This window comes from Rhipicephalus sanguineus, chromosome 7 (genome assembly GCF_013339695.2).
Source record: "Rhipicephalus sanguineus isolate Rsan-2018 chromosome 7, BIME_Rsan_1.4, whole genome shotgun sequence".
In the NCBI taxonomy this organism is placed as follows: domain Eukaryota; kingdom Metazoa; phylum Arthropoda; class Arachnida; order Ixodida; family Ixodidae; genus Rhipicephalus; species Rhipicephalus sanguineus.
In genome coordinates, this window is record NC_051182.1 from 107104485 (window position 1) to 107122869 (window position 18385).

Genomic DNA, 18385 nt, shown 5'->3' on the forward strand with positions numbered 1-18385 from the left:
GCAGCACAAATACCTGGAATCGTTGCTGAGCTCTTCCACAAATCAAATTATATAACGCTAATGTGCTAGCGGTTCAAGTCCACGTGCAAAGCGAGCACCATTTAGTATTGTTTACATTTCTTTTTTGGGAAAGCGAAAGAATGTTTCGTATTGCGAAGGAACGCAGGAATCAGCTTTATTAAAGCGGTCGGTGTTACTTTTCAAAGAAAAAAGAAAGAAAAAGCTACGGCCCACCAGTAACTGCGCAAATTGGAAATCTTACGCAAAGGTAACAAGCCATTTTCTGAATTTCGGTGCACACAGGGTCGACATCATCGTTTTCCTACATTTGGAGACGCTATAACTTTCTGGAGACGCTCACGTTATTTTGTCAGGGGACGCGAAAGCATCGAAAGACAACAGATATCTTGGCCACGACCAGTCAGGAGCGGGCGTCTCACGTGTTTGATGTGAAACGCGTTCCTTACTCCCGTGGTCAAGAATGCTTTTTTTTTTGCAAATTGAAAGTCACGCTGTCAGTCGCATAATAGACATGAACGCGTCTGTTGCCGAGGCAAAGCTGTGCATGGGTGATTTTGTCATCGTAAATTGCTCTCATTCAAAACGCCTCCCGCCGTAGACGCCGACGGGCACGGTGTTAGACGCAATCTTCGGTGCGACTGTATCAGTAATAGTAGGCAACCGAAATACCGACCATGTATGCAACGCATTTTATGGAATGGGCCACTTATTTTACGTACTGTTTCCAATCGCAGTTTTGCTTTCAAGCGGCTCTTCTTGCTGAAGACTTGCAGGTCGCCGTCGTCAACGTCAAGGAAGCTATCGCGATGAGAGACCCACTTGCGATGGTGGTATCACTTGCACACTTCTTTCTCGGTGATAGTATGGGCAAATCAACAAAATAATTCACAACGCAGCGCTGTCTTATCGTTTCTTTCTGGTCGATGAACACAGATCACTTAACGAACACGCGCTTATGCTCACTTGCAAGCTTCGACGTGCACCTGTTGCAGCCGAGCGACGCCATCGTTGTTTAGTGGGGACGGAAAACGTGAAACGGACACCAGAAAACCTGAAAACTCGAAGGAGCAAAAATCGCAAATTCTTTACGGCATTATTCTTACTTTCAACGCAAGCAATCTTGAACGTAATACCTATTTCTTTTCTTTTTATGTTTTCTTTTATGCTACGTATTCCACAAAAGCTAGCGTTCGCGGACTACATACAGAAGCGGAGGAAAAAAGTGCGTGGTTCGGTTGCGCAGCCTTGGCTGTGCTGCCACAGAAAGTTGTCGCCAGGTATAGAAGAACCCATGCGGAAGTTGGGCTTGATTTTGTCACTTCCGGTGATTTCTTTCATTTGGGGCAACCATATTTGGTTTTAGCCACAGGAGGGTTTTCAACGCTGTCTCTGATTTTTTACGAGAATCTAAAAGTTGAATGTTGAGTGTAGCTGAATTCAGTTGTCTTAGATGCAACTGTATATATTTACTTTTATTATTGTTGGTGTTGTTTCCATATAGGCGGTTTTTTGTCTTTAAATCTTGTGAGTTTATATGTAATGGCTAAACATTTCATTTTCAACTTTTTCCTTCAGTAAGTGAATTAGTTTCCTAAGCAAGGCACCATCCGCTTCATGGCCTATCCCCCGGAGTGGGTTGCGCCTAAGTACTGACGAACCAACCAACCAACCAACCAACTTAACAACTGTACTTGCAGTAGGCATTCTAGGATAGTTTGAAACGGCCAATGTTTCGCGCACAGTCGTTTCTTTCCTTGCGGCACGGTTGAGGCATCCATCCAGAACCGAAGCCAGGCTGGCAATTGAGAAGGCAGTGCACACGGGGGGGCAGAGTGGCTCACTGTTATGCAATGAGTCACCTGCAGGTGTTGAACTGCAGGCTGCTGGCTTTTGTCGTGCAGGTGCTACCTGAAGACCTTTGTGCAGTACGGGGACTCAGAGCTGGCTTCGCGACTGCTGCCAGCCTTCATGGAACGACTGTCTGTATGCTTCGGGTCGCGAGGATACTGCGAGCGACTACGCAAGTGAGTGGCAATCGTAGAAATCTTGGGCATTGTGTAACGCTAGCAAGTTGATCTACTTTGGAGGCAACGAACTTGGGTAAAGTGCAAAACAATTGAGAGTTACTATATTTTTGGAATGAAGTAGCACTGCAGAAAGAATGAAGGACAGTGAGGGAGTTTTTTTGCGCTCATGCAATACCTGGAAATAAAATTAGGCCCATGTTGTTGTAGGTGTTTCATTTGTATCTTAGTGCCATCAGTTCTTACAGCAATAGTTTTTGTGGACCTGGTAAACGACTTTCCGTACAGCAGAACTCCTGCTGGCATGAGCCAGAATTTTAGGGTAAGCCCGCTTTGTTGTTTTAGTAAAGGATATATTTTAAATAGCAACCAGTGTTGCAACTTCCCCTGTTTTCTCACCAGTCATGCACTCCTACCAAATTCCCAAACTTGAGTAAGTTGATGACAGATGCGAGGTTGTGCTAGATAACTCTTGTTGGAGTTATGCAGTAGGAATACCTGTATTTTCTCGTGTATAATCCGCACAAAAAATTTTTTTAAATTTCGAGCAAAAGTCGAGACAAAACAAAAAAGCAAATTTCTGTCTGCAACAGTGGCTTCACGGCGGTTCTTCACAGCTATGCAAGAAAGCTAGCTTCGCATCACTATGCAGGGATAATTTTTAGAAAATTTTCCGCGAATCATTGTTGAGGGTGTGGGCTATAAGTGACAAAATACACATGTCATACATATGACCTAGCTCTAAAACATGACCACACACACAAAATGATGTGCGTTCTCTGTAGAATGAAGTGGTGTGTGTGGAAATGGACATAGGAGAAAGGAAGTGGACAACACAAATGCCTCACTGCGTTGGAAAGGAAGGTAGACAAAAGCTTATTTCCACATGCTCAGCATTGGCTGTGCATCACCCATGCGGGTCTATGTGAGACCTGTCCGTGTGCCAGGTTAACTTTCTTTGACTATGAATCTATAGCAGCACTGCCGAGGGAACGCAGTCAAAGTTCAACTTCCACGTCGACGCCGTGATGTGTTTCCTGTGCGGGCACCGAATGCGGCCAGCCGGTGAACTCGAGCTACAGCTAGCGTATCTGTGACCTTGGCCGATCATCTCTGCTTACGTGCCAAGCACGTGCGTCCCAGCAGCCGATCGTCTGTGTTCATGCGCCAAGCGCGTGCGTCTCAGCAGCAGAGCCCAAGTGTCGTCAGTCGCCTCGTCGCTGCTGCTTTGTTTGCTTCGCAATGCTTTTGTTTAAAATATACAAGTTTTATGTTGTAGACGCGTCTGTATTTGTTTTTACTTCTGCATATGCCAATTATCTAGCAAACAATGCCCACTACGTCTACAAATCTTTACCAGCTAGTTCAACTTCTTGTGGTTTCAAGTAATTCTGTTGCCTCATATTTTTTTGTGCTGCTGTCAATTTGCACATCATCTTGCATGTGTGAGTGGGTTTTCCTGGTTTGTGTGTATTCTAATTATGCAGTGAAATTTTGCATCTTATGGTAAAAGGTCAGCTAGATCACATGTAACTTGTTTATTGAGTAACTTATCTGCTGGAATAAAAGTTTCTACTGCAATATCCTGGTGTTCTTTCGGGCACACCTCATATCTGAGGAAATTCGAGAGCAGTCAGTGACGTATTGAAAACGTGCCCAGGGTGCTGGCCGACGTGCTTCCGCAGCTGTTTCCCAAGTTCCCTGATGTGACCTTTCTGCTGACCTCTGAGTTTGTGGAGTTCCTCAGCCACACCAGCTCGTACGATGCGGGACCTGACTTCTTTGCAAACCTTGTAAGAGCTTGCTTGCAGGAACTTGCATTCGTGTCATTAGTAGAGTGTACTGTTTTCGTTGTTAGTTCAAGGTACTTGCTGGACATTAGAAATCTCCCAGATTGTTTGTCAGTGAATGTAACAAGCCATAAATTATTAGGTCATATGACCACTTGACCTTTCTGTGGATCCCCATCCCCCAGCGTAGGATAGCAAACCGGACGCGCGTCTGGTTAAGCTTCCTGCCTTTCCTTCCTCTTTCTCCTCCTTCCTCTGTGGATTAACGAGTGTAAAGTGTGCAAATTGAAACTTCCCAGAAAACAGGCCACTGACCAGTTTCAGTTCTGGAGCCGGCAGTGACCTTTGCAAGGTTGCCATATAGCAACCTGTAACATATCTTGTTCAGAATTAATTAATAATTAATAAGTCTTCTTTCATTTCTGTTAGTGGGTGTGGCAGAGCAGGTGCCAAGGGAAGGAAACATAGTTGAGAACATGAGAAAAATGAAGACTATAATGTCATGAAATTGGGAAGTCTGCCGGCATAGGATAGAATGACGGCATAGGATAGTGGTCAAAGATCGTTGAGTGAAGCCTTCACTTTACAATGACCCTAAACAGGTTGAATATGATAGACCATGTCAATTTGATGTTTATCAGGTCAGTGGACTGTTTTTACAGCAATGCTCAACTTTGGCTAGATAGTGTTTTATTGCACTATGTATGACAAAGTGAGAGTTGGGCTCAGGTGAATTGCAGTACTACTATTCTAGAACTTGGATGAGAGGTGGGTCGCACTTCTTAGTTTTGGTGTACTCGCCTCAACAGTGCAGCAATATCCTGGTTTAGTTATAGACTATAATTATAGTTCACCATAACAACGGGAATTCTTTGGTGCACAGTTTGTGCCAATTTTGCTTCTTCTATTTCATGTTGGAACTCCACTGCTAGTACGCCAGGGTGATGTCACAAATTTCACAGTATATTCATTTTTTTTTGTATCTTGAACTCAGTAAAGCCTCTAAAATTCGGTAAGCTTAGTCTTATCTCATTGATACTACACAGTTTACCTTTTTTTTAATAAGTTAGCTGGGCCCTTAGTGTTTTTCAATAAGTCAGCCAGAATGCTCGGCCACCTATCGAGATGTGTACCCTTAAACCACCGAGCTTCAAGTTCGCAGCGATGGCATGATGGCAGAACAACCACTTCTAATGTGGGAGGTACTGGGTTCGAATCCCAGTGCCGACTGGGTAGACACTAATTTTTTCTAATGGGTAGAGGGGTACCTTGACCTGGAGCTCAGTAGTTTATGGTACCCATCTCTACAAGTGAACCCATAAAGATCTCAAAAATCGGCTCCATTCGCTGCCTGCACTCTGCTACTGGGGCAAGCTTTGCCTGCAGAACACTCAGCAGATGACAACGGACTTCACTGTTCCAATGCATCCATAATGTTTCTCAGCTTCGACTCTGCTGAATGTTCAGTGGTTACATCCCTTCTTGCCGGACAGTATGGACTGTAGGAGAGGAACATACTTATAGTGAAGCAATTTTGGTTCTCTCTTGAACTTTGCTGTAATTTAACTGTATTCACGCATGTCTGGAAGCCACCTATAGAAAAAGGAGTAGCTGGTTACCTTGGTGACACTGCGACTGGAAAAATGTCACTAAGAAAGGTAAGTAATCCTCGTGTCTCCTCTGATGCAGGTGTGGGCCATTGGAGAGTTTGCCTCGCCCAACGAGAGCTCTCTCTGCTCGCCCAAGGCCGTGTGTGAGTTCTTCGAGGTGCTCGAGTTGCTGGCCTTTGAGCTGCTCAGTTCCCAGGGATTGCTGAGCGAGCGTCGAACCAGGCTCTTGTGCATCGTCATCACTAGCCTCTCTAAGGTGAGTACACACTGACCCTCTCGCGTATTTATGTGCTGTTTTGGGGTGATACTTATAGGGGTAATAACATGAAAATTTCCACTTGTAATTTTTTGTGCGTAAAATGAAAGGCCAAGCTTTGTAGAGCCTAGAAAATGTACTACACTCAAATCTCGATATAACGAACATGGATATAACGAATTGTCGGTTATAACGAAGTAAGTGAAGAATAGTCTTGTCATAGACACAGTGTTACAAATAAACGTTTATAACGAATTTTTGGATCTGACGAAGTTATTTTCATGGTAGATGTGACTGTTATAATCAGGTTTGCGTGTAATAAGCACGAGTGGTCCCTGAACAATGTTATTACAGCATGTTTTTACAAGCTAGTTTCGTCAAAACACAGTGTGAGCTGAATGAAAACCAGCAGATAATCAAGGAAAGTATAGGGGACGTTAATTGTACTAGTTTAGGTGTATTGTAACAATTGTGACACAGATGTAAAGAAAGTAAAGTGGACGAAAAGACAACTTGCCGCCGGCAGGGACCGAACCTGCGAAGCGAGCCCTGGAAAATTCTCTTCCTTCATTTATTTATGAGCTTTTCGTCACATGCTCGTGTGGAATATTGTGACGTTGCCATGGCTACTCTGTGCCTTCGTTGGTAATGCACGAGCAGCTGTTTTGAATGTTTTGGTACCTGATGTCGTCTCAACTAGCCATACTGGTGTGTGAAGTCGCCAGAATTGACACTGGAGCCTGAGGTCGCGATAGTAAAGCAGTCAGGGTCAGTAGGTGCACCATGTGAAAATCGACTTTAATTTCAAAATAAAATATCTTATCAGCATTTACCAAGTTTCACACTTGCTCAGAGCCGTCCCTGTATGCAGTAGGTTTGTATGGGCAGAGCAAACTCAGCTTCGAAAGTTGGTGTCAGTATCCCTTTAAATGTCACTTGACTATGAACCTCGTATGTGATTGCAGCTGGCAGTGCGGTCCCAAGACCTGGTGGCTCGGGCCCTACTGTGCCTGTCCAAGACGGGCCAGCTGTGCAAAACCTGCCAGATACCGGGACCGCCCTTGGCTGTCTTGGAACGGCGAGTGCTCGAGCTCACTGCCATCATCAAGCATTCTGGGTGAGTGAGCCGAGAATTTGCGTGCCGCGTCGAGTTTAGAAATGCTGGTGTATGCCATTGAAAGACTTCAAAGGCTTAAATTGCCGCAGCGAGGGGAGCTTTTCTGGAACTGACCATTTAGTGGACATGTGCACTTTGACCTGAGGTCATCCGAGCACATTCAGTTGCTGCAGAAAGTGGCAAGCCGTGACGTAATCGTGCGTGTGCATTGAATGGAAGAGTGAATTAAACCTAAATGGAGGGCTAACGTGATCACTGAATCGGAATTAATGAGTGGCCTCCGAGATTCACGCCACCAAGAACACATCTGGGAAGGCTGCATTTGCCACATTGAAGCGCATTCCATTCCTCTCAGATGTGTCGAGAGTTGCGGAAGCTCTGTCACATCAAAACGACATTGCGGAAGAAAAACTGGAAATGGGTGGCGCGTTGATCGTCAAGCTCTGGCCAATCAATGACTGCCGAAATGGATATTACGTCTAAATGGACAGTTCGAGAATAGCTCCCCAGATTCGAAGTAGCTCTGAAGGCCTGCCAGTACACCTGTGAATCACTTCCATGCTCATACTGTGACAGTGTGTGCACACTTATTTGACTAATGAAAGCAGTATGTCCTGTGGCAATGGCCCTTTTCCATTCTTGATGTGCTTCATTGTAACACATTGCATGTGTTTGACTGCCTTACGCATCTGCATTGCAGCAAAGTTGACTTGGAAATGCTGTGGCAGCCAGCTCAGAAGCGCATGACAATGTTTCTTTGAAGTTGAGAGATAATCAACACAGCGGTAGTGGTGATTTTGATATAATGCCGTTTATGACCTCGTGACATAATGTCCGAAAAATGTGATGGCGAAAGGGTTTCATCATTCAAAGTTCACTGTAGCAGTACTCATGATGGCGTCTGAATCGCCAGGCATGTTTAAAAAAATGGCGTCCCCAAAAACTATCATTGACTGTACTTACCTATAGAAAACAATGGGAATGAATCTCTCATTGAATGAACATCTTGCTGAAGATACTCACCTGCAGAGTGGGTTCAAGGGAGCCTGAAATGATTTGGACCCTGAAATTTGCATTTAGATTTTTCGTTCATGAGCAACGCTGATTTATCGCTAACAACCAATGATGTGGACACTGAAATTACTGTGAAGCAAGCTCTTTAAAACTATTGCATTAAAACGTGGAGCATGGCCTTCACGATCTACGGTATGCTTGCGGAAGATTGCAGTGCTTAGTTCCAGCCACTTGGGGAAGAAGTTGAGGAGAAGCATGGCTTGTGAGGAGGGTAATCTTTAATCACTCATAGCTCCGATACAGGGTGCTTCGTTTAAGTTTGAGAGGGGTGAATTACAATAATTCTAACCTAACTGCTTACATAAGTGGAAAATAAGGGTTGTGCGAGGCACCACTGTATATTACTGCTCACACTTGTACCTTGAGCTTGCTTTCCCCTGGAACAGTTTCAAAGCATGAAACGCTCTTATACCCCTGTAGCATGGCACATGTAATCTTGTTCGCAGTAAACGGTATTCATTTTGAATGTAATTGCGGTGTTGCGTTCCTGGTCTACACGGGTACACAAAATGGCATTTGCAGTTGGTGTTTATGACTGTCGCCAGTGCAGTGTACTTTTTGCTTCTGCTTACGAAACTGCAGAGTTTGCTTCCATGCCTGGCGGACAGATAGTGCGTGCAAAATTCCAACCTTGCTACCGCGACACTACTTGACCAAAATAGCAAAAAGAAGAAAGAATAGACTAGAGTTTGTAGACATGGCTTACAGGTAGCATTGGCGTCGTGTCGGAGTCTCGCGAAAACAATGTACAGTAGACTCTCATTAAACGGAACCTGAAGGAACCAGGAAAATATGTTCCGTTTAACAAGAGTTTCATTTACTGAGAGATGAACTGGGTTGAAACATTCAGGTATGAAACCAATAATACTAAAGGCAGTTGTTCCATTTAAACAGCAATTCCGTTTAACAGATTTCCGTTTACTGAGAGTCCACTGTATATTTCCACAGATTGCTTCAACTACTGCACTGTTCGTCAAAAAGTTTTTAAAAGGTTAACAACAGTCATTAATAAGAGCCTTAACTTTGATTACATTTTGCTGTAAATTATCAATTTTGTAAATTTTTTGTTGAGCTCCTGTTGTCATTACACATGTTGCACTTACATGAGTTCGGAAAACACATTTTATGGGCGAATGCCATTAGCTGTGAATGTCATTTGCTGTGCCCGTATAGAAGCAACGAAAATGGCATTGACACCTAATCACATTCGCTGCGAATGACATTACACGTGCCGTGTGACAGGGGTGTTGGTGCCCGTTGTCGGTGGCCTTCAAGTGACCTTGAGCATTATGTGGGCACTCAAAGGAGAACATCCGGGCATCATTGTGAGAACAGAATGAGATCGTCCGGGCAGCCAGTCAAAAGTTCAGAAAATGCAGTCTCTGGACCCCACCCTTTGTGCAGGATTGCATTAGTACGCTAGTTGCTACCCAAACAAATTACCAAAAAATATTGCTTCCGAGTTGTTATTAATGTTTGTTCATAAAATCACTAAAGCCGTGGCTTCTAGTACACTGAAGTTTTATTTGTAATTTCCAGTAGCAAAGTTCGAAAGGCAGATGCAGGGCACCATACACTTGGTTATCATCTCTTGGCGCGGAGACAGGGTTGTCTGTGCTCTTTTCAATGCCAGTGGTTTGCAAGTTTCGTGGCTTGGGTGTCGCACTGCCTCATTTGAGAGAGGGTGTAACGCTGCTTAACAGGTTCATCCCCGCTCAGTAAGCTTTCTGGCCTGCGTCTCGTTGTGGCCGCGCATTAAGATTGTAGCTATAGCATCTGCAATCAATCTGCTTTGCTGGTAGCCATTTCATGCTTGCATCTACTCTCGATTGTGGGAAAGGCACCCATTTTCTCTCTGTTTTACTGTTGAAGCTGTGAAATCTGTAGTATATCATGGGGCTTCACCTTATTAATGAGATATGTTCCGGCAGAGTTGAGAATATGTGTGAAAATATGCACGAAGTGTCACTGTCCTTCTTGCATGCACAGGTTCATTTTACAACACTATGGGGTTACGTCATGTCACTGGTTAGTGGAGCGTCGCCAGCGTTGCAATGTATCGAGCTATGAAAAGTGCGTGCAGTAAATTTTAAAGGGGCCCTGCAACACCTTTCTTAGTTATATTGGAATAGTCTCATTATTGACGTACGACTCTTCACGAGTCATATGCCGCAAAAATTTTTCGAATCCGTCAAGTCTAAGTGGTGTTACCAAATTATAGAGATCACGTTCCGCAGCTTTCTCCCTCAACTCAACGCCGCGAGCGCGCGCGGAAAGCTAGGCAGTGAGTCGAGGGAGGCAGCGCAGAGGAGCGAGGCTCCGCCCAAGAGCGCCGGCGGTGTTTTTTTCTTCATTTTTTTTCTCTCTGACGTCTGGGCGCAACCACGTGGTCTGTGCCGCCACTTCCGGTCGGCTTGCGTCGTTCTCGTCGAGCGGAGCCGATATCGCGCGTGCTTGAAAACTGCGCGTCGGTTTGGTAATGTTGGGTGTGCACCTCGAACGCCGTAGTGTTTTCTTCGCTCTGCCAACCATGGAAGCAAACCTGCGCGCTCGTTTGGAACGAATGACAGCTGAGATCGGTTTCGGCCCATACTCCGATACACCGCCTCGTAAGACGGCACTGGCAGACGACCCCGAAGCGCCGCCATTACCGGACGCCAGCATTGTTATCGGAGAAATGCTGCACCGCTGCCTCGGTCGGTCGTGAGAACGTGCCGACGATGCAGTTCCCAGCTGACGAGGCAACACTCGAACGGCTGCCACTCTCAACGGCAACCGGCGATGGTCAAAAGCACAGAAATATTCACGTTTTCGGCACTGCGCATGGCGAAGAAAACGGAACCACGCAACTACGAGCAGACGAGCTGTCGGTGAGACCGGAAGTGCTAATTAATGTTTGTTCGGTGTTTTTAACGCGATAACAGAATATAAACATACATATTATCTACTTATTGAACTCAAAATTAACAACGAAAGTAATAATGAGGGTGTTATCGTGATTATAACATCAGCCAATGGTGGAACTGCCGACAATCGCGTCATATTTTGCGGACTAATACATCATTTGTCGAGAGAAGAGGGAGCGATTTTCAGCTGACTTTGAGAATTTATTGTAAATTCCAGGCCGTGCGCATCGCTGTAATATTTCGCTCGCGTGTTCTCGGGAGCCTCGACTACCGATCGGCAGCGCTTTTTGAGCATGTTCGAAAAGTGTTGCAGGGCCCCTTTAAGGATCCCTTAGTCGTGCTCATAGGTGAATGCGAGTCAGCCTTTTTCTGTCATTGAACTTGTCATCCATCTTGCCTTGAAAAGGACTGCATGCTGAAGTGTTTACGACTCTGTAGAAGCGTTTCGTCATGACTAACCTCTTCTGCAAATCGTCTGTGTCACAAGCTATTGCACATTTCAATACAGTCTTTCACATCTTTGTGCACTTGTCACCTTTCCTGAATTTCCTCTCCTGAACACCTCTCCTGAACAGTTTCACGAACGTTGCACTAAATTTCACAAAAATTTATGGCTGTGAAAAAGTTTACCTCATTGGTTTCAAAACCATATGGATATCGCCCGACGGGGAAAAGACATCAGAGACATCAAAACACCTGCCTCAGATGAGTTTATTCAGACAGTTGAAACGAGCAATATCAACACAGCAAAATAGCTGACCGTACTGTTATCTGAAAAAAGATGTGGAGCATCTGTCTATGTTTGCTGCTGCTTGTGCACTGTGCTGTTAGGTAAATCATTGTTAATAAAATGCACATTTAACCCGCAATAGATATGTGCTCAAGGCAGATGTATAAAGTTAAATATGTGCTAGGTTTTTTTTTTCTCCTCTCCTTTTTAATATATTTATTTTGACGGAGGTGAAATGCTTCTAGACCATATTATTACTAATTATTAAGGCGAAAGTCTTAGATGCCTCATAAAACGCGAAAATTGACCATAGGCAGCTTCGGCATCAACACGAGTGAGGATGTCACAATACGACGTCATCAAGTCGTATTGTGACGTCAATGTTTGGTCAGCTCTTTTGGTTAGACTGATAGAATTTAATTGGTTTCACTAAATTTCATGTTTTTTTTATGTCTTGTTCTTTGTTATGCCTCTGTTTCTCTGAGCCTGTTATGCAGTAAACTTTCTGCAAATTCCTTTCGATGTGTTTCTTAAGTGGCTTTAAAATGCCTTTAAAAGATTCTTAAACTGTTTTCCCTTCTTCCTTTCTCTTTGCTTAGAGCTGCCTCAGACATACTGACACCTCCAAAGGAAGAAGAGCTGAAGAGGTAAGTCTTGTTGCACTAGATGCTTCAGTTTGTCATTGCATTCTTTGCACGAACTTGGCCCCCCTGCTTCACAATACAGAGTGGTGCAGACCCATGAATTTTCTAGACAAGCATTGAATTCAATAGAACTAGTTGCTGGACAAATTCATGATGCTCAAGGGTTGTGAAATGCACGCAACTAGACAGAGATGAGCGGTCGACACAGACAGGTGTCTGCTCGTATGGACCCCTCGTCTATGTCTAGTTGTGTGCATTTTACAATCCTTGAGCGAGCAGTGAATTCTTTCTAAACTACCGTATTTTCCGGTGTATAAGACGCACCTTTTTTCCTAGATTTTCGCTGGTGCGTCTTATACAACGGTGTGTCTTATATACGCAAAAAGTCACGTGATTCTGCGAGACCAATTTGTTTATATTAATTATGAGTACGATAAACAGAGCTCGAGAGCATTCGTAAAAATATATCTAATTTTGTTGTAACAATAAAGCGGTTGCGATCTTAGATGTCAGCTACTTGCTGTTCAAGCAGCGCGGCGACCACGGAGATTACGGCCGCAATAAAAGCCACTATTGTCGCGTGCCCCATTGTACTGTTTGAATTGTTTGTTCTTAAACGAAGAATTAAACCCACAGAACTGAGGCAATAAATAAAAAAGAGCACCACAACGGTCCATTGTAACGTTGTAGCGCCCACAATATCAGTTACAAAAGCGAAAGTACCACTTCATTATCATCATCATCAGTTCCCGTGTGAGACGTCGCTGCAGTCTAGCAGTAGTCGCAGCTTCCGGCTTCCGGTCGCCATTTACGTTTTATATGCGTGTGTAGGTGGTATCCGACGATCGTGTGATAATTGTGCGGCGCGTTCGTTGTTTATGTGTTCTCGCCAAGTCTGGTAATGCCCCAAAGGTATGGTAGCCACCATAGTACAGGCAGTGCCAACGATGTGCTTCAAGGTGCTTACAATGCTGCGTAAAAGTTACTCAGAGGCTGACGACGGCAACCCAGCGATGCTGCCAACCGAGGCGGAAGAACTTTTGACAGTGCGCCGGAGGATGTGGCTTCAAATCCAGTAGAATAAATAGTGGTTTTCTGCGCCTTAATAAAACTGCTGCTTACAGATATTCAGTGCCGTGCGTGACTACGCATTTCGCAATCAATGTACTCTGCGTGGGTCATTGTGTTTTATCATGTCGACTGAGTTAAAAATAGATGTGTCTTATACAAAGGTGCGTCTTGTATATCATTTTTTCTTTCGAAAGTCGTAAAAAGTAGGGGGTGCATCTTATACAAAGGTGCGACTTATACACCGGAAAATACGGTATGTTCACTTCGAGAATCCATCATTCCTTGAACTTCTGTCTTGTTTGCCATTGCGCTGCAGGCGGCACGAGGATTTGGCACAGCTGCCCGCCCTGGTTCGTCTAGTCACTGCCGTCACGTCTACCCAGGAGTAATCTCCGTGGTGGGCCTCTCGTTTGTACAGCCTTGTTTCTTATATATATATATCTGTTTTTACTAACACCATGTTTCTTATGCTTGCTTAGAATATCGATAAGTCTTCTTGTAACAATGCACAGTTCTTGTGGATTGAAACGCGACGTAACTTTTAGTATACAGACTCTTATTTATTTATTTATTTATTTATTTATTTACAATACCTCAAAGGCCCCAGTGAAGGGGTTTTACATGAGGGTTTTACATTGCTCGACATAATTATGTGAATCTGGCCGCTAAAGGTAATATTGGCTCTGATGTAAGTGTTCAGGCTGAAATTACACCGGTATGAAATTAAGTGATGACGTTGGAAATAAAAGTATGTGCATTACTTAGCCTTAATTTGTCGCGTTTCCATCCTTGAGCTCGTACGTGCACATGTGATGAGATGCGTGCACTGTTTGCCTTTGTGAAACTGACACTTGTTGCTTGCGGTGTCTTGTCTGATTACTCGCAAGCCTTCACTAGGTTACTTCACACTTTTGTCTCAATTGTTAAAGGGACACTAAAGAGAAACAATGAATTGGTTTAGATTGATAAAGTGTGCTCGGAGAACTCTTGTGTAGTTTATTTCACCCCCATAGGTTTATTATTAGAAGAGAAAACCAAGTTCAAAGTTTCATTTTTAAATTTCGCGCCGAACTTTGTAATTCGCGACGTAAAAGATTTCAAAGAGCATTTAACGTATTTTGGCTCCACTGGCTCGACGAAATTTCCACAAACTCCTTATGTCAAGTCTCTGGCCCCCTAAGAGGACAATGCACTTCGATATAATCAATTAGGAACTACGTAGGCCCAAGCAGGCACCGTCAAAAATATGTGACGTCACGGCAAATGGTGCGGGAATTCCAAGGTGGCGTCACCACCTGTATTTTCTTTTTGCGCGTTTTCTCGCTTATTGAGCGTCTTCTTGCAGCAAGCGTGGTGTTTTTGGTATCGTGGAAGACTGCTTTACTAATGCGAGAAAAATCGTTTTGCTCTTTAGTGTACCTTTAAGCGTGGCGTGTATGTTCTTTGGAATGTACAAGCCATGTGGTGTCTAATCCGCAAATTTTTTGTTGTCAAACTTGGGCTTGTATTGACAGTGGCTGGCAGTGAGAATGCGAAAAAGATGTGGTTAAGTATCGTTTTATTACGCTTATAGGTGGAGGTTATCGATTGCTGCATGTATTTAGAGCGAAGTTTTCAGACATATGTTGTCATTTTTACAAGAGTGGGACATAGACTGATGAAAAATGAACGTGTGCCAGTATATTGACAATCGCATTACTTGAAGTTGAATGAAGAGGTGCATCTAAGATGAATGTTATATTGTAAATATCAAAATGCGATTCCCCTATAGTGTGTGGGATTTCCTTTGGTTAGCCGCGTGTATTCGTTGCTGCGTCCTCCTGCTCGGGCTGCTTCATTTGCATGAGGTAACACTCGAAGCATCGTCTTCCCTAGGACCCATGTTGCTTTCTCCTAGTGTCACAGCCGTGTTCTGATTGGTCACACCACATGGACTTCCAACTGTGTTGTGGAGTGTGACATAGGGAAGAAGCTCCGACAGGGGATCATGTTTACAGTGTGTGGGAGTTGAGCAGTGGGAAGGGTGTGTGCCGGATGAGGTGATAGGCCGGTGGCAAAGCATGGGAATGTCCATCACTTGTCGCATAGCAGGTCTCGCGGAACACTTCTTATGTATGGTGGGTCTCTCTGCGACCGGTCTCTTCTTCGCTGGGTTTCCATTAGACTCCATTATGCCGTGTTGTGAAGCCAACCTTTTGGTTATTAACTGGCACCACACTGTGCAAGTGAAGTGAGTGAGCCCACACTTCTGGTGCCCAATGTGTTGTCCATCATTGTCTTTGCATGTCTGCTATGTGTAACAATCTGAAGACCTGTGTGATCGCTTTGCCATGCTATGTTTTGCGACTTCAAGAGGGCATCCCTGTCGCTTTGTTCAGTTGCTCAGTTCGTGCTGCTGTAATTTTGTGGGTTGCTTGCATGACAGTCAGCTCCATGATCTTGGAGGGCTTTGCCACCAAGTGTATACATGTTACATGCTTGCCATGTGTGCCTATTGCTCTGTGCCCCCTCAAGAACGAAGCACTGGAGCTGTGCTGTACTTAGTTGGGAGCTTCCTCTCATTGGGGCCAACAGCCATTGACCATGCAAGTTGCATTTTTGGGAGGCGTATAACATCGTCAGGTTTGGGAAATAAGCAAATGTGCCTTAGACTCTCACGGGTGAGCACTGGTTTTTCATTAAGAGTGGTAAGATGGGCTAGTTGGTATGTTTTCATAGTCATAAACAGTGCGAAAAAAAAACTAGAGACAGAAAGGAAGAACAACAGCACTCGTCCAGTGTTCGTCCAGTGCTGTGTATTGCTATATCATTCATTAAATGGAACATCCAATTCAACCATTACAAGATGTAAAATACGTGAACGATATGTTTCTCTTTTGTTAAAATGGTGCGCTGACGATAAATATATTCATTGAAAAGGAAATAAATCTTGTGGAAACTTTCTGAGAAATATGTCTGCGGCACGTCAGCAATGCCAGGTAGAATAGTGAAAGCGAGCTTCACCCCAAGCCACCCATGACTTCGTGTGGAACTTGTACAGGCAGGTCTCATCAGATGTGAAACAGAGGTGTGCATTTCATTTGCTCAGCGATACCCGTGTGATGCCCCTGCTACCAGGAATCCTGTGCCTTTCTCTTCAGCATTCTTAAAAAAAGTGTGTTGTATGCCAAACTTCATTTTCTTTGTCCGTGTTCCCCTTCTAATCCATTGAATGATGCTTGCCGCTGAGCACATTCAGCAGGCAACGCTCATTCATAAAGGCTCATAATAAAGTGAACATATATAATGCAGCATACTATATCAATTATTCGAAAGAAAAGGCAGCTCCTCGTTTCTGTTACGTCAAAAAGAAAAGGCCAGTTAGATTTAGGTGCACACTGAACCCCGGTGGTCGAAATTTCCAAATCCCTCACTACGGCATCTCTCGTAATCATACTGTGGCTTTGGGATGTAAAACCCTAACAATTATTATATTATAATGAGAAACAAAAATTCTCTTGAGGTGTCTCCACAGATCTGTTATTGCCGTGATCACAGCCTCCTCGTCTGAACATGCTCATATTTCGAATATTGAATTCCAATGGCAGATCGTGAGTGTTCCACCGGATATGAACTCGAGCGTGTCGCTTCGAATGAGATTGCCGTCTCGAAATCTGCGATTGAAACGGGTACGCTCCCACAGAGGCATATATCCAGCCAAATCTGCCGATTTCAGCGGAGCAAGTTCTGTTGTTCCATGGAGCAATCCGGATTTGACAGCTGCTCCCAAACCGCCATTGGAATATTAAGGTTGTGCTCCCATTCTGCCATTGGAATAGTCCTGCTTCATGCAGATCAGAAAAACTTGACCTGGATCTGCCATTCGAATTCAGCATAACGCTCTACAAGGTTCGTAAAGTGTTAGCATGCGTATATTTTGTTCTGTGCCAACCTCTGAATATGCACTCTTCGGACAGCTTGATTTGGCTTTAAAATACAAATATTCTTTACAAATACATTTCATTGCAAGGTGTTCCTTTGATGCTAAAAGTTGTGGTGTCCTCCACTATTTCAGTGCCTCATAATCATATTGTGGTTCTGGTGGGCGAAACCTGAGAATTAAATTAATTCCACCAAGTGATTGGTTTATGTAAGCAGGGACACACTGCACAGTTGCTGCAGTAGTGTGTGAGTGGGGCTGTAAGAACTTGACTCATTCTTAGTGTTTGAAGGTTACAGCTGCAATGGCTGCCAAGATGCTGTAGGACCATGAAGAATCACATTCACACCTTTTACGTCTTTGAAAAAGCTTTAATTCATAGCTACAACCGTCCGAACTGCACAAGATTACATGACTACCACAGCTTACGTATAAACGAATTCCATACGTTGAGGAAGTTGAAAGCACTGCGAACATCTTCATCTGAAAGACGTAAAAAAATATTACATAAGTGTTTTACATTACTGTTCATTTCAAAGCTACTTGTAAATAACTTACGTTGTGTTTTTTTTACAATTAGCTAAGATTCATAACCAGGAACCTAGCATTTTGTGAACGTTTAGTTTCTTCCCAATTACATACTGCCATCTATAATACCGTCGGTTCTGACGTACAATAAGCACTTAACTATTGTCCTTAGCGGGCACACTTTGGTTGGTGTACAAGGTTGTCAGGCAGTGTGCTTGCTTGGCAACTGAATGTATGTGGCATGGTCGCCTCCGCAGCTGAAGATATTTTAAAATTTCATTAAGAAAACTTTCACGTTTCTTGTAAAAGTAGGTGTGATTGCTTCCATGCGTGGTGAAGGTTGTCACAGAAAGATGATGTTACAGACATGAAGGGCGCCGAACGCCTTAAGTGACTGTGCATAGAATTGTACACATCAGCTGTAGATGATTGTCATGCACTGCGTGTTACCTCAGCCTGCTTGAATTGTGATGTGGACATGGCATTCATTTAACTTGGTTGCGCTCCGAATTGCTGCAGACTATCAATCACCCTGCTCAACCATGTTTGACGAGCCATTCGGCGTATTGTGTTGGAAGCCACACCGAAGTTTTAATTTTTGTTTGCTGGAAACGGACATAACCGGTAGAAAATTGCCCATGTATTTCGAGCCTGAGAGTTGATTATTTCTATGCAAGTGCAGAACATGAATGACC

General features: G+C 44.0%; 1 protein-coding gene across 5 annotated transcripts in view; it reads left to right on the plus strand.

The window, feature by feature from the left end:
- The window catches only part of LOC119399721 (AP-5 complex subunit zeta-1), a 77027-nt gene that overhangs the window by 57448 nt on the left and 1194 nt on the right, over nt 1-18385 (plus strand). For 4 of the 5 annotated variants that reach the window (XM_037666556.2, XM_049417829.1, XM_049417830.1 and 1 more), the window contains 6 exons: nt 1923-2045; nt 3706-3838; nt 5525-5701; nt 6667-6818; nt 12128-12175; nt 13560-13682. In XM_037666556.2, coding sequence (XP_037522484.1) covers nt 1923-2045; nt 3706-3838; nt 5525-5701; nt 6667-6818; nt 12128-12175; nt 13560-13632 — 706 coding nt within the window. In that variant the 3' untranslated portion in view covers nt 13633-13682. Of the gene's footprint in view, nt 1-1922; nt 2046-3705; nt 3839-5524; nt 5702-6666; nt 6819-12127; nt 12176-13559; nt 13683-18385 lie in introns of those variants that run through there. The other variant, XM_037666558.2, reaches the window with a different exon arrangement.